This window comes from Astyanax mexicanus, chromosome 16 (genome assembly GCF_023375975.1).
Source record: "Astyanax mexicanus isolate ESR-SI-001 chromosome 16, AstMex3_surface, whole genome shotgun sequence".
Lineage (NCBI taxonomy): Eukaryota > Metazoa > Chordata > Actinopteri > Characiformes > Acestrorhamphidae > Astyanax > Astyanax mexicanus.
In genome coordinates this window covers 17,205,144-17,227,006 of record NC_064423.1, presented here as the reverse complement: position 1 = coordinate 17,227,006, position 21,863 = coordinate 17,205,144, and the positions used below count along the sequence as shown (strand labels likewise).

Below are 21,863 nucleotides of genomic sequence, written 5' to 3'. Positions count from 1 at the left end.
TTAAGGGGCAAAATAGCAAATTATTAAAATTATAAAAATCTGGTGTTTACTTAGACTATGCTCTTTAAAAGGTGTTGTGGGAGTCTTGAAGGTAAAACAACAACATTGAATGCTTCTGAACTATAATACAGCCAACTGTTTATGAATATGAGTATGAGCATAAAGTTTTCTTTTGAGAACTTCTTGTTTAATTTTCATGATGATAAAACGTTCCTTGAAAATGCAATTAGATAATTATAATAATAACGTAATGAAAACGTTTATATATATATATATATATATATATATATATATATATATATATATATATATATATATATATATATATATATATATATATATATATATATGAACAGGGTCCGTGGAGCTAATCCGCAGGCTGGCAGGAGAAAAACTGGGTTACTGACTAATACATTTTCGGCTCCAGTCGCAGAACTTCGGCCACCTGCCTCCATTTTGTGTCGGCTCCTCGGTTTCCGGGTTCCTTCGGTGCTGGAGTTGGAGTTCTCCGAAGCCCTGAAGGAAGAAGCAGTGGCCCTTCTCCTCCTCCTCCTCCTCCTCTCGGGCTGGGAGGAAAAGTTAGAGAGCTGCTGGGGTTGTTTTCGCGGATTGTGGCGGAGCGTCTCTCAGTTTGACAGTGTTTAGGGTGGAGAGAAAGTCTGTCAATTTGTCAGGTTAAATTCAGAGATTCGCCGCTCTAGTGTGCCCCGCCGGCGAGTTAAAAACATGAAGCTGTTTGGGATTAGTTAGTTACGTTAACGCTAGGGTAGTTTATTTAGAGTTAGTTTTACTTTACGAGCCGGTCGGTCGGTTGGTGAGTCCAGGGGCTCTGCTGGAGTAACTGACAGATTAACGCTCCAATTTACTCCAATGCTGCTGGAAACACTGAAGTTAACCTTTTGGTAGCACCAGGTGAGACATTACTGACAAATTCTGCTTCTTTACACTTTGTTTTTTCAGAGATTGAGAGTGAAGAGTCTGTCAACAGGATATTATGCTGCTGTTGGTTTATGGTTTAGCGGTGTAAAGGGCTGTTAAAACATTTTGACAGGAAGAATTCAACTTTTCCCACGAAGTGCTGCTGTTTAGGTCAATCCACGAATTACCTAAGCTAGCTACGCTAACTCACTAGTAGAGGTGGCTAACCCAGATCCAGAAAGTAAAAATCCAACCCAAGGTTTTGTACCAACTGCAGCAGAGCCGCCCAGGCAGTTGGTACAAAACCCTGGGATGGATTTTTACTTTTTGGACCTGGGTTAGCCACCTCTACTTACTAGCTTGGTTAAGTAAGTTACCTAAAATCTAGTCAGCTAAGCTAAAGCTACTCAATTGAGTTACTGACAGCTAGCTATTTAACCTAACTAGCTAATATAGAGAACAGTCTAGTTAACTAGCTAGCGTTAGTTAGCTAAGATAATTAGGAAACTGTCAAGCAAAGTAACCTAAGCTAGCTGTTAGCCTGCTTGATGTTTTCTTTCAGTAGGAGTTCAGAACGAGACTGGATTTTTAGTCAGTAGCAAGGCTATGAGCTAGCTGTCTAAAGCTAACCTGTCTATTTTATTGACCAAGCTGTGTTCAGTCTAACTTACTTTGCTACATTAGGCTTCATAACTAGCTAGCTGTATATAAGCTAACGTTAACCGTGTCCTGTCAAAAGTTTCAACACTTGTTCTAAACATTTAATTTTCCTGACATAAGATTTAACCTAAGTCTTGTCAAGTATACTAACGCTAAATAACCTAGCTGATAGCACAGGTAACACGCTACAGTCACAGGCTTTTACCTGTTGATTCATTTCCTTGTTCACACAGTGTAATAGCAAACTTCGACAAACTTCAGCGTTAAGCTAGCTAATTAAGTTATATACACGCAGCCTAACTGCATGAGTTGCGTCTCGTATGTTGTCAAAGCATTAACGCGTTTAATGAATGTATTATTACTATTATATCATTTTAAAATCTAAATCTGATAGGCTGTAAACCGCCATCAGGACTGTGTCATCTGGACCAACCTGTCAACACTTGCCTGCTGTATGTAGGCCACAGTAGCTAGTTACAACTGGACAAGACTGATTAAAAGTTTTAATCCTAACCACTTTACACTAAACGATCAGGATGACACGACTACAACTTCACTTTGGCGAGACTCTTGTGATTTTATCCCGACGCTGGACATTTTTCTGCTACAGTGAAATTGCTTACAAATCGTTAGGTTTAAGGTCGGCAATAATCAGATCTGGTCTAGCTAACCCTAGTGTTTTTAGATTCTGTTTCTGTTTGTCATCAGCATTATTATGTGAAAAAGAATGACTATCATAATTAGACATAAGTTTAGCCGTAAATTACTGATAATATTCTGTATAAATAGTAGGTTAATACATTTTCTAGGATGGTTTGCATAATAATAACATTATCGTTTATGTTATTTTATTGTATTTTATTGTAGCTTTCTAGTCATTGTATGTTATTTGTCATTTTTGTTTAGAATTTATTTAAAAAAAAAAATTAGGATTAGCAGCTGGCCGGTTAATTTTATCCAGCCTTAAATTATTATACATAACTTACTCCTTCCATTCTTTCTTCTGTACTTTTTTTAAATGCTTTCTATGAAGGTCACCCTTTTGTATTTCAAGATTGCATTATATGCATTATATTGCATTTTTAAATTCCTTTCATACAAAGGTGCATACTTAATATATCTAATCTTTTGGTTGGTAAACGCACTATAACTCTGCTGCTCCTTTCTGTTTTGCTTAACAGTATATTCAGTGAGTGAAGGTCACAACAACATTTGTTCTTCCAAAACTGGGATACAATATTTTTCCAGGCATTGTGCTGCCTGGGTCTGGATTGGGAAATTGTGCGAAGTAAAAACAAGATAAACTATAAGGCATACTTGAGGGTTTTAAACAGATGTGTTCACCTGAGCTTTTTTTTTTCTTTCTTTCTTCATTTCACCTGAGCTAGTTTCATAGCTGACACTTCTGTTACAGGTTTGGTCGCTGGTAATCCTGCCTTACGACATTCCTTTTAGAACTGAAAAAGCATTGTATCACTTCATATCTCTGCTTACCTGCTGTGTGTGTGTGTGTGTGTGTGTGTGTGTGAGTGACGAGAAAGAGATAGAGAGAGAGGTACTTTGGATGTTCATGTGTAAACCTGTTCAAACATTTTTGGAAAGTATGGATGTAGTCTAGGGTGTAAAGAAGGAAAGGCCTTTAAAAGCGTTAGCATTCTGCTCATAGCAGCAAGCCTATCAGACTGGTTTGGGGAGCTTTAGCAAGCAGGATTCAGGTGATCAGCGTAAAGACGGAAATAACAAGGTTTGGTTGATTTTGAATATGTTTACCCTTGTTTGCATGTAAGAAAGGGTAAACTGCTGTAGCACAGCTTATGTAAATGTTATTTACAAAATACGTAGGTCATTGTTAAATACATGCCTCACAACTAATATTAAATAAACTTGTGTGTTTTTCTTTTTCAGGGCCTTTTTAAGAGAATAAAGACGACTTGCTAAGATTAAGGCAACAACTGGCGTTCTCAGGGAATCACCAAGATGCCCATTCCTCCTCCACCACCCCCTCCCCCTGGACCCCCTCCTCCCCCTACCTTCAGCCAGGTAGCTACTGTCCAAAGATAACAAGTTTCAACATACTACTGCAGACAGTGGGATTTCATTTTGTTAGCTGTTTATAATTTAGAACATTACCTTTTTTGTTATTATTTTTATATATATAATTTAGATGGTAACACTTTACCACAATAAGCTCACTTTGCATTAAATGGTTTATAATAAAAACGATTGACTTTTACCTTTATTTTCCCTTTTACAGGCAAACACTGCTCCACCCAAACTAAGTAGCAGTGAATCTAAGGGAAGAGGAGCTCTGCTGGCAGACATATGCAAAGGGGCCAAGCTGAAAAAGGCCACTGTGGTCAATGACAGGAGTGCACCCATTATTGAAGGTAGGTCACAAGCATGTAGTCTAAGACAGATTAAAACTTTAGAGTTTTCGATTAAGGATGTAATATTTAATGTTCGCCTAGATGTATAATTTTTTTTTCATCCATCTGTTTTGTGTTTGTGTGTGTGTGTGTGTTTAGGTTCTGGAGGCAGCGGCGGAGGAGGTGGAGGGGGCAGCAGTAGTGGCGGAAGTGGAGGGGGGTTTGGTGGCAGTTCTGGGCCTATGCCAATGGGAGGCCTGTTTAGTGGAGGAGTGCCTAAACTACGACCAGTGGGAGGTAGTTTTATAAGGTCTTTTACAAAGAAAGACTTTCTGTCATCTTGAGCAAAGAAAACTCTCTTCTTGCATGTATGAAATATACTTATAAACTTGATGACCTGTATTAAATTATTCCCCAATGGCTGAAAGCATTCATGTTAGTAAAAGGATTTAAAAAACGACGAGAAGGGGTGCCCAAACTTTTGACTGTTACAGAGTATTTTTAAAAATGTTGTAATTTTTTTTTAGAAAAGTGTATATCTATCTAGTATTGGAAATTTAAAGTAATGCTTTTTAAATAAATGGTAACATTTAAAAATGATGATAAAAAATTTCAAATACTTATGGACCTAATTACGCATGTTGTTACTGAATGAAGGTATTATGCATAAAGGATTGTGATTCCTGTACTGTTGGGTTAATAGAATGTTTGGGGAATTCAGTTGTAGAAAATTATATATATATATTTTTATTGTAAAACGGGCTGTAATCTAAATGGCACTGATAAAGGTCTTTGTCTCCTTGCAGACACTACTGCTGGCAGATCAGCACTGCGGCCGCCTGGATCTCGACCCGCTGTACCACGCCAAGCGAAAGAGGAGCGTTCTTCTCCATCTGAGCAAAAGCCCAACCCCCGCCCCTCGTTACCTGACATCTCCAAACCAGCCAGTACTACGAAACCCAGCAGCTCTGCCCCACCTCCCCCTCCACCTTTCAATCGTCGGCCCAATAATCCCCCTCCCTCCTCCCATCAGAAGGTCACTGCTCCCTCGCACAGTCGTGAGAAGCCCCTCCCACCACCCCATGCAAACAAAGCTCCTCCCCCTCCATCACCTGCACGTGAGGTTCCACAAAAAAATGCACAGTCCTCTCGCACTCAACAAGGATCTTCCAGTGCACCACCACCACCCCCACCTCCTTACCGCCAGCCTCCTCCGGTTACTAATGGTGACCCACCACCTGAACTGCCACAGAGGCGCAACTCATTGAGAAGGAACCAAGGCAGTGCCAATGCACGCAGCCAAGCTCCGCCCCCTCCTCCACCACTCCCAGCCCAGCAAAGCAGCCGGCCCCCACCGCCATCACGAGATCCTCCAGGACGCAGAACAGGTAGATAACCCACCATTATGGCTCCTAATGTTGAATTGAAACGTTGTCGCTGATGAGGTAAAGAAGGGGTCGGAAATTCGTTTTGGCCGCGGGCCAGATATTTTCCAAGCCACTACGTGGCAGGCTACAAAAAAAAATCTGTTTTTGGAAAATGAAGTGGGTAGACCCAAGAAGAAAGGAAAAATATAAATAAATAAAGTCACCGCTCCTTACGCAAGATCGAACCCTTGTCGTCAATATTGCAGTCCAATACACTACCTCTGCCTCGGCTAGTGAATTGGGATACAGACGGAAAAAAAGGCCTTATAAGAAGATAGTGAGCCCAAGAACGGGCGGAAACTAAAGTCACGCCAAGCGCAACAGAGAGACAGGGGAGGCGTGTAAACTAAAGTCTGCCAGAGATGAGTAGTTTAAATGTAAGATGGGTGGCAAACTGTGGTTTATTTTGTGTTTGTGTTTTTTTGTTATTTGGGTGGTGTGTTAGTGCATTGTGCTGGTGTTAAAAACAGCAGTGCTGCTGGAGTTTTTAAACACTTCTGTGTCACTGCTGGATTGCATCAACAAATGCACTTCTGTCTCTTACTAGGTAGGAGTGTCTAATAGAGTTTACAGTGAGTGTTTAAAAACTACAGAAAACTAAATGAACTACAGTCTGTAATAATATAATAACAAAGTGCTCCAATATGCACTGGTGAGCTCAAGAAATGGATAATAGGTTTAGAAACCAGGAGGTGGTTAAAGTGTTTTGCTTAATCAGTGTAATCTTTTTATAGATAAAATGAATCAAATACATTTATTTTACAATACCTGCCACAGTTACAAAAAACTTAAATCATTTTGAAATGTAAAATAGTGTTATGTTTTTTAATTAATAAATGGATTATTTATTTTTTTATTATTAAAATAGCACCTCAGGCTCCTCCCTCTGGAGCTCGGAATGGCACAAGGGAAGCTCCCCCTCCTCCTCCCCCATACCGGATGCACAGTGGCACAACACAAACCTCCTCTGAACCCCCCACCAGAGGGAGGCCTCCACCAATCTCTTCCACTGGACGCCAGCCTTCAGGACACCCACCTCCTCCCCCACCTGTTCGCAATGGACACACTTCCGGTTCCAGAGGTTTTGCAGGTGAGTCTGCATTGTAGAAAAACAATGCTTTAACAAAATGATTCTTCTATAGTAGAATTTCCTGCAAAAACACTGTTATCAGAAATCAAAGCTACCTAAAGCAGAACAATACCTTAAAACCTAATATGCCCCAAAAAAAAGAAAATGTATAATAGTTTTAGTCTTTTAATTATTAGTTTTAGTGTGTTAAACTGTTAAAAACTTAAAACACAAAATAATCACTGTATAAACAGAGGAAGGAAGCTTTGTGGCCAATATAACCTAAACACTTTATCTGATTATCATGGATTGCATATATTCCCTTTAGATATTAAACAACGGTAACACTAAACCAGAGATTCATCTAACTAGCTGCCTAACCTAAACTAATGGACCTGCGTTACATGCATTACCTGCTTCCAGAAATCTGTACAGGCTTGCCTTTCTAACTATCTTGGTGACGAGACATATGCCACCAAAAGATTTTTATTCCACATTTTTTGCACTGAGTTTTCTTTTTTTATGGTAGCACCGTTGAATTCTCATAAATCCCTGTTTATTTCAGTAAGTAGAAGAAAAGCTGCTGTGTGTGGGGCTCGGTGGAACCGGTTATAAGGACCCCGCGTAAAGCAGATGTGAAAATGTGAAAATTAGCACTGCATGGACGTCCCTGAAGTGAAGACAAAAATGCACTGGAAAGTCAGCACTGTAAAACTAGATTTCCAATACAGTAGAGAGGCCAGTTCTACAGAACCTTGCCTCCTGACATCAGTAACTAATCAACATATCTGAGCATTGGATGTTATCAGCAATTCAAAATAGCCCTGCAGTCAAATTATCTCTTAGGAATTCAAATTGGATTTTGAAGTTCCTCTTTGCGTAAACTCGTAGACAGTATTCACACAGTTCACACATGCAGAGATGTTGTGAGGTCATTAACATGGCGTAAGAACATGCAGTACTGCAGTGACGTCTTCATAGGCAAATGGCCACTGCTCTGCCGTAGGAGGATGCTATTTATTTGTTGATTTGAGTTTGCATGTTTGAAAGAAACTTTAGCAGTTCAAATGTTAATACAATATTAAGGAAATTCCCTGATTTCCCCCCAAAATATTACACTGTGCTAATCATGGGTGAGAAACATGTCCCTAAAATATATCATGATATTTCAGGGTTTTATGAAGTTGGTGATATGAAAGAACACATTTTAATGTTCTATGTAGTATAACAGTTCTAAACATTTAGTTAAAAACATCTGTAAACAATAATAACTTACAAAGACTTTGGTACGAATTTTGTATAAAATAATAATAATAATAATGTGTTACAAAATAAATATAACATAGCAAAGAAATCTACTGCAAAACTAAAGTGCAGAATATTTACTGCATGCGTATGAACTGCAAATATAAACAGTTAGACAAATGCCCTTTAAAACTTGTAAATTATGAATTTTGCTATTATCACCATATGAATTTTTTTTAAGTCACGATATTACTGTGTCGTGATATGTTGTGTACAGCAGGATTTGTCACACAGGTGATTAGATTGCCATTATCTAGAGAAGAGGTCATCATGACTGCATTTTGACCACCGCACAGGTCTGGACCCAGACGCTGTCCTAACTGGACCTGGACCTATAACCAATAAACTATTGAGAACTATTTGCATAAGGTTTTTGCTTAGCCTTCATGGTACATCTTAATTAGTCTTCGAAACTCACAAACCAAACACATGTGTTTTAAATGTATAACAGGTTGATCCTAATTAGCCAATCTGATCTGTGCATTATGATGAGTGCTGCCACTCCAGCAAATGACACAGGGAGAAGATGAGACAGTAAAAAGATGATGCTAATTGTAAGGAAAAACTGAGCTTTTAATAAAAAATGGACAGACTGTCTGAACATTAAAAGCAGTAATGTCAAATACCAGCTTTTAGCATTTAGCTACAGTGTTTTTTTATTCATAATTCATCCAGTTCAGTGTGAGAACTGACTGTACGTATTGTTGAAATATACAGAATTGTAATTGTACTTGATTTAACACTCAATTGCTGAAAAAAAAATGTTGATATAACTACTTGGCTATATTCCATATACAGGACATAGCACTGAATCCTAATTTATAATTATCTTATGAGCTTGTCTTGAATTCATTTGACATTTTTTCTCTAACTGGACTTTATTGAGATTTAATTAAATGCCCCTGACCTAGTGCATTGCCTTTTCTATTTTTAACTTTCTGTTTAAACACACTCACAATCACACCTTTGTACAAATGTCAAAATAAATAGATTGCTATGTAGGGTCAGAATTTGTCTGAAGTTAAAACAAAGATCACACAAATAATACAGAGTTAATAATAAATAGTCATATTATATGTAAATAACACAGGGATGATGTCAGACAAGTTCCTAAGCTGGGTAGGGGTCCTCATGCTGTTGAGTGCACCCTAAAGGAACTTAGTTTACTAATCAGAAGGTTGTGTGGAAACATAAAGTACAAGATTTAGAAGGTAAGTAGATCTTAACCCTTTTCTCCTTGTTTCCTTCCAGATGATTTTGAATCCAAATACTCTTTCCATCCTGTTGAGGACCTGCCTCCACCAGAAGAATACAAACAGTTCAATAAAATCTATCCCAGTAAATCACAACGAGGTAAGAACTGGTTTTACCCAACTTCGACCACAATGTAAAATGTTTGTAGTCAGACATTTGCATGCTGTTTTAGTTGTTGTTTTAATATAAGGAACTTTTTGCACAATAACAAGTGTTGTAAATTAAAAATACAGCTCCGGAAAAAATGAAGAGACCACTTCAGTTTCTAAATTACTTTCTATTATTTTGCTATTTATAGGTATATGTTTGAGTAAAATTAACATTTCTACCAAATTCTAAAATAAAATATTTTCATTTAGAGCATTTATTTACAGAAAATGATAAATGGCTGAAATAACAAGAACAATGCAGAACTTTTAACATTTATATAATGCAAAGAAAAAAGTTCATATTATAAAGTTCAGAAATCAATATTTGGTGAAATAACCTTGGTTTTTAATCACAGTTTGCATGCATATTTGCATGTTCTCCTCCACGAGTCTTACACACTGCTTTTGGATAACTTTATGCCACTCCTGGTGCAAACATTCAAACAGTTCAGCTTTTGGGTTGTTCAGGTAGACTCTAGTTCAGGTAGACTCTTGATTATATTTCAGAGGTTTCAATTTGGTAAAATCAAAGTAACTCATAATTTTTAAGTGGTCCCTTATTTTTATGCAGAGCTATATATATTCCCAAGTCTTAATGGATTGTGTTGCTTTGTCCACTATGTTTTCTCTGTTTCTCAGTGTGGCTAGCTTTAAAACCTAGCTTCCCTTTAGCACCTGCTTCTTTTCCCACGGTTAGCTTTCTCACGTGGTGATTTTCCATCTAAATAAACCAAATGCAGGACATGTTCTCATGAGATGGTTGTGTCATAGGCATTCTTGTATGTAGAGTTGTGTTGAATTTTACTAAAACAGTAAACTAATTAACAACTATACAATCTAAAATCTACTTCAATACTGATATCAAGACATGATTTAATAAGCCAGATTTAGGGGTCCAGGGTCTAGTTTTTAAGTTTTTTCTATGCAGTTTACTTGAACTGAAGTATATTTATTTTAGTCTGCTTCCACTAGCAGCCAGGTATCTGTCTGCCCAAGAGCATTTCCTAGTGGAAAGACATAGAGAAGATGTTTTCTCATTATGACCACAGTGCTGTGCACACAAAGCAGACCATGAGTTCATTTCCTAGCTTGGTCCAGAAGAAGGAAACTGAACTGAACCTGAAATAGTTTTGAAAGTCTGGGCCCTTCTGGCCAAATGTTTTCACTAAAAATATTCAATATTTCAGTCATAATTAAATGTTTATAAAATCATTTTTCCATCATTGATGTTACTTAAAAACTACATTAGCTTTGCAGACAACATATATAGGACAGGAGGTTTTTATCACCTTCACTGTCAGGGTGTATCAGATTTTGCGTGTTTCTCCACAATTAACCATTTCACCCCAATTTACCCTGAATTACTTTGTTTACAGCTTATCCTTTGAATTATGCATAAAGAATGAAAAACAGGGACTGCTAGTGACTATCAAACATAATCTGGATAATGTTTAAACACTGGTCTTGTAGCCTACAGCTGCAGTTAGTTTTTTTGTGTAGTTCAGCACCACTCTTCCAAGTCAAAAAAAGAGAGCAGATCTGGGTGTGTTGAATGTGTGCTAAACATATTTGATTGTGTCAGTTTTTATTAATGTCATTTCCCTTCTGTCTGTCTTACTGTAGCTGTGATGAGAGGAGCTCCTCCACTGCCACCTGTTGCAAGGTGAAATACACTCAGGAAGTGAGGAACGACTATGAAATTTGAACCCAACTCCACACATTCACATCAGCACACTAATACACCTACCTGTACACTCTCAAAATAAATGTGTTAAAAACAACACATGGCATGCTACTGTTTGAACACACCTGTGTATCCAGATAAAGACTTTTCTGAATCGGTATGCTATCCGATTTAACGATTTAACACTAGCTGTGCATTCAGATGTGTTCAAATAACACAGTTCACACTAAGCGTGTGCCCTACACAATATGTGGTAAAATAGACATAAAACAGAAGTGTGTTCTTATATAGCACATTGTTTTGAGAGAATGCACACTGCAGTTTACCTCAACAAAAATATCTGTCTTGATCTGAATAATTAATTTATAATCAGATGAAGAAAATTAATAGGTCTTACACATCATATTTGTTATAGTAATAAATAATAATAATATAATACAAATAACAAAATAAACTTATATAATGGCAATAGTAATGTAATTTAATATTAACTATGCATTTAAAAAAATGCCAGGGGTGCCCAACATTTATATCTGACCAAATAGACCAAATAGGGAAACTAGATTACTTATGATCCCGTGACCACAACATGGGTTGCTTTTCCAGAATAAGCTAAGACCACAATACACTAAGCAAGATTATTTTTCACTGATGAAACAAATTTGGTGAATTCTCATTGCTGAATCACGTCTGAGAAATCAACCCTGTTTCTGCTCCGACTGGTTCCTAACAAATACCTCCAGACCATAAAACACTATGCAGTTTGATAAAGCGTGAAGCCTATATTGTATTGTGCCTCTAGATGACCCAAGAGAACTATTCTCTATATATGCATTCCTTCTAATGTGACAGCTGCACAATCTTTGCCAGAGATGGGCATCAACTAATGGACCAAGCACTTGTTTTATGCCAATCTATCTCTATCAGAGTGAAAAGAAAAAATAATTAATTAATTAATTAAGTAGACAATCATTACATTATGCGGAAAGTTTTTTTTTTGTTTGTTTTGTTTCATGTTTTTGCGCCTTAGAATCATAAAGTAATTCTTTGTTACTGTATCATAGACTGTTCCTCCCAAATGAGAGCTAATGTGTCAAGTATATTAGGGAAGATTGTGTGATTTTATTTTTTGTGATTATTTTGCCAATAGTAGGGGCTATATAGTAAATGTTATTGTTTATTTTTAGCCCTGTGTCTTTTGATAGAATCGTTCATTCCATTTGGATTTCATCTCTGAACAATCTGAGTGTTGTTTAGTACAGGAACGTGGAGCAGCCATTCCTTTGCCTTTCCTGCTGTGAGCGGCAAATACGTTGCAATGCATTTGAATTTTGTCTGTAAAGAAGGGAAATCTGATACCTTGATTTGTATGTGTTAAACTTACCTGATTCCTAACCACTCTTCTTTAGTACTGACCAAATATCCTAAGTGCCACTCAGCACACAGTGTATGCAGTAGGCCCTGACATTTTTGAGGGTCTGCTCATGGTGCAACATGTGCTGTAAAATCAGCATCATATTCCTTTATTATTAATTAAAACCTTATGAATTTCTCTGGAAGAAAGATGTCATTCACAGATTTAACTGGTACCAATGTTTTTTTTTCTTTCTTTTTTTCCTTTTCTTTTTGTTAAATAAAACACTAGTGTAATAATTAAGAAAATGAATTGTAATAATGTATATTACACTATATAAAATGTAGTTAAAGATTTTTATTGTAAAGTTTTGTAATACAGAGAATTAAACCTCTATAACAGTAAAACGTTTATTATGAGGAGACCATTTCCTATCTGGTCTTTTTCCGGAGAGCGTTTATCCGTATGTAGCCTCTAAGTGGCCAGAGGTGGGTTTTCTTCTTGGACTGTTGCAAGAACCTCTTTTGTCTCCTTCTTGGCCTGTTGCAATTTTATGTGACTTTGGTAAACAGTTCTAAGCTGCCAAAATGAGCAGTTTGTAACAGTAGACTGGCTATTGTGTTGAATTTGAAAATAAAGGTTATGGGAAGTATGTGTGGTTTCATTTGATTCACTTATTATTATTATTATTAGTAGTAGTAGTAGTAATAGTAGGAGTAGTTTACTTAAAATGTAACTGATTCTATGTATGTACAGGATCTTGCATATTTGAGAATATTCAATGTTGACACTTATCTATTGAGTATTTTATATATATATATATATATATATATATATATATATATATATATATATATATATATATATATATATATTCTAATACTCAAAAGGTAGTTATTATTAATTGAGATGCATTGCTTGTTTAAGTGATCATAACTCAGTGCTAACTTTAACAATAGTGATAATGTTTCGGGTTTCGTTTTTTTTTTTTTAAGAAGAATTAGTTTGGGATTAAGTCCTGGATAAACTGAAAACAGCACAATTCTGCACTGTAATATTTTTTTTCATTATTAAATTATATAAATATATTATTTAAAGAGATGTTGTTTTTCTATCTTAAACTGTTGCAAGAACCTTTTTTTCTCCATGTCTCCATTGTGTTGCAATTGTATGTAACTTTGGTAAACAAACTGGTAAACAAGGTGATTAAAGGGGCACTAAATCCCCTGATTTCTACTCCACCCTCAGTTTAAATTAATGGAATTATATTACATTAATAGAAAAATATAGTTTAGGGTTTAGTGGCTCTTTAACATGTCCAGCATTAGCTCACAATAGCAGAAATGTTAGCATCTACACTGCCTACAAAACGCTTAATGTAGGAAATGAAAAGGAAAATTCTTCATTCATCTGTCCAAAATTACACTTTGCCGTTTAGCTCCATTAACCCCAATTCATTAAGGACTCCCGGGTACCCTCTAGCGGTTTGCAGTCATTTTCTGATAGCACGGGAGATACTATTGGATATAGGAGGTGGGTAGTAACTACAGTACTGTGAGTTACATATTCAGTAACTTACGTCACACTAATACTATCGGGTACTATACATATATTAATATTAATAGTGCACAATTGACGGGGTAGTGCACACATTTAAAAGGTGATTTAACAATTTACCACATGTGAACAAAAGACACACACAACCCCCCTTCTAAATAACCACAACAAAGGGGAAAGGCGGCCGAAGAGCATATTGGGGGCTCAACAGCTTGTAAGACACCCACCTACATACTCTGATCTACCACACCAGCCTCCAGTTTACATTAGTTCAGATGATTATAAAATCACTGCAACGCTAACTTTACGTGGATATTGTTACAAATGCAGTACTGCCTTTGTGAATTTATAAAATCAATCTATCAATCTATCGAAACTGTGTTTCCATTGTATTGACTATAATGGCTTATTTGGAAATGTAGACTATGAATGTAAACTACTTAAATCGATTCTGGCCAGAATTATTATTCTTTTTAATCTTTAATTTTTTGTCTCCTTGGTCTTTTTGTCTCATTTGGTGGCTAAACAGTTTGCGCCTGTGGACAGAAGATTTGTTACACGACTATTGTGAATAAATACACGTTTTCTAAAGCGAAAAGTAAAGGATTATACGTTTTTTTTAGCAGAAATTCGCGTGGATGTTACTTCAGCAGCAGAGCATACTAAATATATTACACTCAGTTCTTAATGTTACGGATGTAACGAAGATTTCCCGGGAAAAAAAAATCCGCGAAAGTGTCAACAATGAAAACACCCGCCAACAGTGTTCAGGCTCCAGTAGACGGTGGCGATTGAGCGATTTGATTGGCTGTTCGCGGGCTTTGGCACTAAGCCAACCAATAGGGTTGCAGTGCGTAGACGCTGTCATAGGGTGGTGGGAGGTTCCAGCTGATCCTAAAAGACCCCGATTAGCTGAAGCGCGCCAGAGGAGAGACTGCTGACAGTGGAGCTGCGGGTGAGAGACTTCCTGAGGAAAAACAGAAGATTATTAAACATTTTATACAGGTAAGACTAAGATTTACTCGCAGTGTTACTGATATTTAATGTAGTGAAGAGCAGTTTATCAGAAATGGCGTTTAAACGCAGCGTTTTAATGCTTAGTTGTGGGTTGCTTGAGGTGGGGAGAACTTGGCGCCAAGTAGGAAACCTAGTTTACTAACCATTCAGCTGTGAATCAGGGGGCTTTTTAAGTTAGAATCGCTTTAATAATGTCTTATTTAACCTAGAAATCATTAGATATTAATATTCACATGTCGATTGTTTTTTTTTAGGCAGACATATGTGTGGGTGTAGGTGTTTTAACTATGTTTAGTGGCGGATCTGGGTTAAGCTAGTTAAACTAGCGTTAGCTATTTGTCTATAATATGTTTGCTAGCTAACTAACAACTTGCAAGCCAGCCACTGATCTGCGAAAAACCTAAAAAAATAACAAATGAAAATGCAGCTAGGCTTGATTAACGAACTAATAAGTTAGCAACACAAGTATAATAATTCTACCTAGCTACCCCCCCCCCCCCCCCCATGCTGTAGTGTTATCTGTTGGCGCTAACTTTCTCTAATCTTTCACGCTTGTACAAAAAAATAAGGTCTTAAATGCAAAAAGCAGTGTATTAATATTTTAAAATAACATTTCCTGATTTACTGTAAATGTGTACCTCTTTGACCCCCTCCCCCATTTTTCCTTTACTATCTTTTTCTCAAACGTATATTTTATTTTTAACTTATTATTTTTTAGTTAGCTAACTACTATGTATTTTTGAGAATAATGTATTGCCCTATGTTTGGGGATGTCTTCAATGAAAATAAAAAATGTTAAAAAATCTAACCCTAGCGAGTTTTTAGGTGGCAGTGCAGCAATGTTGGTTAGCTACTTAGCTTAGCTAACTTGCAATATAACCAACTGTAGACAACAGAAGCTAGCCTGGCTAACCCACCCCAAAGCTAACTGTAGTAAGAAGTCACATTTTGGTATAATTCTACGTTTAAGTTATTACTAATATCTTAAAAAGGTCGTCCTGCTAAAGAACTACTGTCTGTAACTTAATTAACTTTAAATGTATTTTTTATTTACTGTATTTTTACCTTATGTATTTTTTTTTAGTTTCCCCCTTGATGTTTTGAGAAAAATGTGTTACACTAGGTTTGTGCAAGGACTACTGTCAGGAACTTAATTTTAAAATGCATATGTCTTACTGCATTTTCCCCTGTTTATTTTTCTTTAAGTATTTTTGTAGTTTTCCTCATGATATACAGCTCTGGAAAAAAATAAAACCACTTAATGAGTTTCTTTGATTTTACTAGTTATTCCGCCACATATTGATTTCTAAACTCTTAAAACCTTATGAATATAAACTTGTTTTATTTGCATTATTAGAGGTCAGCTTTGTCTTTTTTGTTATTTCAGCCATTTTTCATTTTCTGCAAATAAATGCTCTAAGTGACAATATTTTTATTTGGAATTTGGGAGAAATATTGTTTGTAGTTTATAGAACAAAACAATAAATGTTCATTTAGCATATTCCTATAAATAGCTAAATCAGAAACTGATTCAGAAACTGAAGTTGTCTTAATTTTTTAAAACGTTTGTCTCTGCAATGAAAAGGTTTTTAAACTCTAGCTATCTTATTGAGGTGGCAGTGATGCAATATTAGCTAGCTAGTTAGCCTACAGTCTACTATAGATGACAAAAGCTAGCTTGGTTAACTCACCCCAAAGCTTATTTTAGTTTAGGTCACTTTTTGTATTAAAAAAGCTAAATTTCACCTTAGTAATGCACTGCTGTGAACAACTTTTAAGCTAGCTAAATTAACATGTTAGTGGTAGCAAAATGTCCTGAATAAACTGTGATAAATAGCACAGTTCTGAATTAAAAATGGCTTTTCTCAACTTAGTGTCACCCCATACACTGGCTTAACATCTACCTAACAATACCTCCCCTTTCCTTTTCCTCCCCCACTTAGAGCTGCAAACTGGTCCTGTTACGAAAATGCCTAGCACTCGTTCCCAGAGTCAGCCAACCCTCCAGTTCCCCAAACGCAAGTCTTCCAGGGTAATCCAAAAGTCCAGCTCCAAGCGTTCGTCTCTGCCTGATACTGAGAATGCAGTTCGAGACCTTCCTTTGTCTCCCAGAAAGCCACACTTGGTGGATGTCCGAACAATCCCACTTTCTCCCAGAAAGACAAACCTGGCAGACCTCCATACCATCGCTCTCTCTCCCAGAAAGACCAGTGCTGATGTCCAAACCTTCCCCCTCTCACCCAGAAACCCAGTGCTCAAAACCAGCTCTTTGGCTGAGAGACTTCCCCTGAGCCCCCGCAAACGCACAGGTATTAATTTTAACTTTAATTCAGAATGTTTTTGTACATTTCTGTGTGAATGTTCTGTGTATGTTTGTTAAAAGGTAACACATATTAATGTTTTATTATGGTCTTTTTGCAGGCGATGAGAACGGATGCAACCTGCCAGCGTCTCTGCAGTGTTCTCCTCCTAAACAGAGGCGCCCCTCTTTGGGCTCCCCCCGCAAACTTTCCTTCAATGAGAATGCTCCAGTCTTCGGCTCTCCTCCTCGTTCTACCCAGTCACCTTCTAAAATCCCCCTCTCGCGTCTTTCTGCTGCTTCTCCCAAACGTTTGCAGACCGTCTGTGCTGATTTAGGGTCACCAGCTAAAGCTGCAGTCTCTCAGCTTTTTGCTGAACAAAGTGAGTTCTGTTTGTTGTGGTGTTTGCTAGATGCATAGGTGTATATTAGATAAACATTTGATTCTGTAATGGTTGCTGGGCTTTTGAAGGGTGATATGACTAATCTAATATCTTGTCTTTTTATGTGTGTTTTTCCTCAACTTTTAGAGTCACACTACCAGAGTGTGAAGCAGTCTCTGCACACAGCTGTGCCTGAACGACTGCTCTCTCGTGAAGCAGAGCGAGCTACCATTGTTTCGTTCCTGGAGAACCATGTGGTGCCTGGCAAGCCCTCCAGCCTGTACATCTCTGGAGCACCAGGGACGGGGAAGACAGCCTGCCTAAACTGTGTGCTTCAGGAACAGAAGGTGAGTTCAGAATTTTAAATGTTAGATTATTGACTGAATTGTTAGTGTGCAGAAACCTTTTGTACATTGTAAATCTCTAACTATTGTCTCCCCAAAATTTCTGTTTTAGGCTCTGCTGAAGGGAGTGCAGACTGTGGTAATTAACTGTATGACCTTGCGTAGCTCCCATTCGATCTTTCCTCTGTTGGCTGAGAAGTTGAAGACCTCTAAAAGCTCCAGTGGTGGTAAACTGGAGAAACTGTTGACCAGTTCAGGGCCCACTGTGTAAGTATCTAAACAGCCTTTGGCATAATTCTATGGAAAGCCTTTTGTCTGATATGTTCCTGTTCTGGCTTTCTGTTTGTGTAAATCTCACTTTATATCTATCTATGTTTGTGGTAGGCTGTTGGTTCTGGATGAAATGGATCAGCTGGACAGCAAGTCCCAGGATGTTCTCTACACCATCTTTGAATGGCCTTATCTTTCAAAGTCCCGCCTGTGCCTCATAGGTGAGTTTCTTTTGCCTTATAGGAGTTATGCCATTTGGTTTATACACACAGGGAAGGGAGGGGCATGATGTGGATTTTTAATGTTGTTGTTTTTTTTTAAGCTAATGTACAGCAGGACAGACTTAATACAATCCTTGTTTGGTCTCTCTTAAAGGTATTGCCAATGCGCTGGATCTTACAGACCGTATTCTGCCCAGGTTGCAGACAAAGCCTCACTGCAGACCACAGCTCCTCCATTTCCCACCATACAGCCGCCAAGAGCTAACTGCCATCGTCCAAGACAGGCTTGCACAGGTAATACATCCTTCACATGTGCTCTTGGGCACATTTTTGCAAAGACAAGGTTAATAAAAAAAAAAATTCTGTAAGCATGTAACAAACTGCTAATGCTGCTCCCCCCCCCCCCCCCCCCCCCCCCTCCATATTTTTTGTTTCAGGTATCAGGAGAGGGTGTTTTGGATGGTGCTGCTATCCAGTTTTGTGCCAGGAAGGTGTCAGCCGTGTCAGGAGATGCTCGCAAAGCACTGGACATCTGCAGGTACAAAAACACAATACACTCTTTGTGGATACTTTTGTTGGGTAAAACATGACACAATGTTCTTAAGCTTAATTTTTCCCCCTTTCTTTTTTGCCTGACAGGAGAGCCGTTGAGATGGTTGAGTCCAACAACAAATCCAAAGAGGCATCAGAACCCGCAGCAAATGCTAAAGGTAACATTTCTAGAAATGATTAACGCTGTCTTATTGTAAATTGGAAATACCACTTTTAGTATTTAGTCATTACCAGGCGTTTTTCAGCTTACATTACTGTTTTTTTGATGCCAGCACATTTACTTGAGTAAAAAGCTTGTTGATATTTTAGCTTCAGCTAAAAAGTATTTTAAATGTTAGTATCTATACCTGAGTAAAGAATGTGTAGACTTTTGACTCGTTTGGTCATTTGTGTCCCTCACACTGTTTAAACACTGCAAGCAAATCATTACTGTCACAAAGTTTTTTATAAAAACCTTTTTATATCCATTCTTACTGTTCACTGATATTCTCGTGTGATCTGAACATATTGAGGATGCATTTTAATAACATGTTTTTAAAAAGTCTTTTTAGACTATATCCAGCTTAAATGGTCTGGGTACAAAATCCATGTTAATACCAGGTGTAAATCAACACAGCAGATAGTCCAGTATTGTATTTGAACTGTCTTTGATTTCTGGTTTGAACTGATGGATACTTCAATTTGATAGACAAGTCTAATGTGGAATGTTTTCTTCTCTTGTTGCAGCATCACGCGTGAGTGTTCCTCAGGTGGCTAAGGTCCTGTCTGAGGTGTATGGAGACAGGATGACAAGTAGTGCAGGAGGAGATGGAGAAAGCTTCCCTCTACAGCAGAAGCTCCTGGTCTGTTGCCTGCTGCTGCTCACACGCAACGGCAAGAGTAGAGAGGTCCAGTTAGGCAAGGTGAGTTTTTAAACAGAGTAATTTAATTGAAGAGATGAGGTGTGTGCAGCTGTGCAAAGACCACTTTTTTCCTTCTCTCTAAACTCTGTGCTTTCTTCTTTGCAGCTGTGTGAGGCCTACAGTAAACTGTGTAAGCAGAGGCAGGTCAGTGCAGTGGGACAAGGTGAATGCCTGTCTCTGTGCAGCCTGCTGGAGAGCAGGGGTATCTTTTCTCTGAAGAAGGCCAAGGAAGCACGACTCACAAAGGTAAGCTTTTTTTTTTTTTTTTTGGGACAGACTTTTTTATTTATTTATTTTTTTTAATTCCTGTGAGGAAAGTTTGGCCTTGTCTTGTATGAGGGATTTCTGGTTCTATCTGTAAAAACGTTTGGGCAGTGTAATGGTGTATACATTTCATGGTACACTACTGCTTCCTGTCCCTTTACTTTTGGCACAGCAGTATGCATGTGAGAGCAGCTGTTCTGAGGGATTTGCTTTGGAAATCTCTTTAAAACACCACAGAATCTTAAACAGTGTTTCTCTTCAGCCGTGGATTGAGGACCACTGTGCAGTCAGTATAAAGGTTCTATGAATGTGGTGGATTAATGTTTTTTTTTATTATTATTATTATTTTTTTTTGACAGATCTGTCTGAAGATTGAAGAAAAGGATGTGGAGAATGCTCTGAAGGATCGTGCACTGCTGGGCAGCATCTTGGCTGCAGGCCTTCCTTAAATTTTTAAAGCTCTGATTTCCCTCACCATGTGATGACCTCATTTCAGATATTTATTTTTGTAAATTTTCTTTTAATGAATTGTTTCTACAGCCCATAACCTTATGAAAGGTGTTTTTCCTTTATTTTTTTCTTTTAATTGTACATTTAGTGTTTTATATTAAATGTACAGTATGTTTTAATGAAGTCACGTCATTTTTGTGTAACAGTTTCAACAATTGTTTTGCATTTTATTTTAACATTCGATGTAAATAAAACTGGGTGACCTCCATGAAACTGGAACTGTCAGTGTTTTTGTCAGATTTAGATAAAGGTAAATTATGCAAGTTTGTAACGATCAAGTGATGAATGATTCACGAACCTGTGTGTACAGTGCTTATACAAATTATACACCCCCCTGGATGTTTTCCACAAAGTTAAGTAATGTAAATTAAATTCCTAATGTAAAACAGTTGGTGTTACTGTTCATAAATATGACCTGGAAGGTCCTGTTGCTGGATACATTTGTATTCCTGGCAACAAATACATTAAATAAGCCAAAAGAAAGCTATATAACTCTGAGAAAAGATTATTGAACAGTTTAGGGCAGGGGAAAAAAAAGAGTGAATAAATGTAAAACCCAGACCCCAATCTAAGGCTAACGTTCACATTACAAGCCACATTGCTTAAATCTGATTTTGTGCTCTGATTAGATTTGGCTATCTTGACTGTTCACATTCACAAATGTAAGTGACCTGTATCTGTGTGTAATTTGAACAAATCTGCCCCTGAATCACCTCACATGCGCACACTGAAACGTGTATAAACGTCGCCTTCTTCACCAAAAACAAAAAACATATTTTAGAGATGACTCATAGCTTTATAAAGGGAAATGGATGGGTAAGCAGTTCATACATGGAGCATCTTTTGCTGGTGCGGAGAGTGAACAGCTGGTCTGAAGTACATTATCAGGTCGAGAAGGTGGTTTGCTTTTGCTGTTTTTGCAGCTGTAGCTGCACAGCTGCACCAAGAGATGTGTGGGTACGAGAGAGAAGCACGTAACGCATGCGTAAAAGCAAAAAGATGCATGAATATCGACTTGACCGTTCCCAATTATGTCGCATGTCTATAGATCGGATATGTATCTGATTTAGGACTACATATGAAAGTGACTCACCTGATTTAAAAAAATCAGTTGAGCTTTTTTTTTTTTTTTTGTCAGTGTCCCAATGTGCAAGTCTTTGTACACGTTGATAGTGACAAAACTTGCTTTTACTGAACAGTAACTGCCATTTTTATCAAGCCAATCAGGGACGCAAGATAGAGGCCAAAACTCTGAAACTTGAAAACTGTGATCTCAAAGTGAAAAGATTTGAACCCTGAAAAGAAAATTCAAAACTGTGAAAAAAAAATACTGATTCCAAAAAACATAAAACCTAACC

The 21,863-nt window shown here is 37.6% G+C and overlaps 2 protein-coding genes across 2 annotated transcripts; both read left to right on the top strand.

The window, feature by feature from the left end:
- Positions 1–454: 454 nt before the first annotated feature.
- On the top strand, positions 455–12,838 carry wipf2a (WAS/WASL interacting protein family, member 2a). The gene is made up of 8 exons (XM_007240137.4): positions 455–912; positions 3,484–3,618; positions 3,833–3,965; positions 4,104–4,241; positions 4,751–5,332; positions 6,240–6,461; positions 8,997–9,098; positions 10,772–12,838. Exons 2-8 carry the CDS (start codon positions 3,556–3,558, stop codon positions 10,813–10,815), a joined length of 1,284 nt encoding a protein of 427 aa, XP_007240199.2. The 5' UTR covers positions 455–912; positions 3,484–3,555; the 3' UTR covers positions 10,816–12,838.
- Positions 12,839–14,602: 1,764 nt separating this feature from the next.
- cdc6 (cell division cycle 6 homolog (S. cerevisiae)) lies at positions 14,603–20,893 on the top strand. The gene is made up of 12 exons (XM_007240136.4): positions 14,603–14,748; positions 16,704–17,069; positions 17,182–17,442; positions 17,590–17,789; positions 17,899–18,053; positions 18,171–18,277; positions 18,432–18,571; positions 18,715–18,815; positions 18,917–18,987; positions 19,556–19,731; positions 19,837–19,977; positions 20,355–20,893. The coding sequence occupies exons 2-12, from the start codon at positions 16,730–16,732 to the stop codon at positions 20,442–20,444; spliced, it is 1,782 nt and encodes a 593-aa protein (XP_007240198.3). The 5' UTR covers positions 14,603–14,748; positions 16,704–16,729; the 3' UTR covers positions 20,445–20,893.
- The last annotated feature ends 970 nt before the right edge of the window (positions 20,894–21,863 follow it).

Coding starts and splice junctions, on each gene's coding strand:
- cdc6 (XM_007240136.4), top strand. CDS start 16,730: ATGCCTAGCACTCGTTCCCAGAGTCAGCCAACCCTCCAGTTCCCCAAA. Junction 18,572..18,714: donor TCCAAGACAGGCTTGCACAG/GTAATACATCCT, acceptor TTTTTGTTTCAG/GTATCAGGAGAGGGTGTTTT. Junction 19,732..19,836: donor GAGAGGTCCAGTTAGGCAAG/GTGAGTTTTTAA, acceptor TCTTCTTTGCAG/CTGTGTGAGGCCTACAGTAA.
- wipf2a (XM_007240137.4), top strand. CDS start 3,556: ATGCCCATTCCTCCTCCACCACCCCCTCCCCCTGGACCCCCTCCTCCC. Junction 3,619..3,832: donor CTCCCCCTACCTTCAGCCAG/GTAGCTACTGTC, acceptor TCCCTTTTACAG/GCAAACACTGCTCCACCCAA. Junction 3,966..4,103: donor GAGTGCACCCATTATTGAAG/GTAGGTCACAAG, acceptor GTGTGTGTTTAG/GTTCTGGAGGCAGCGGCGGA.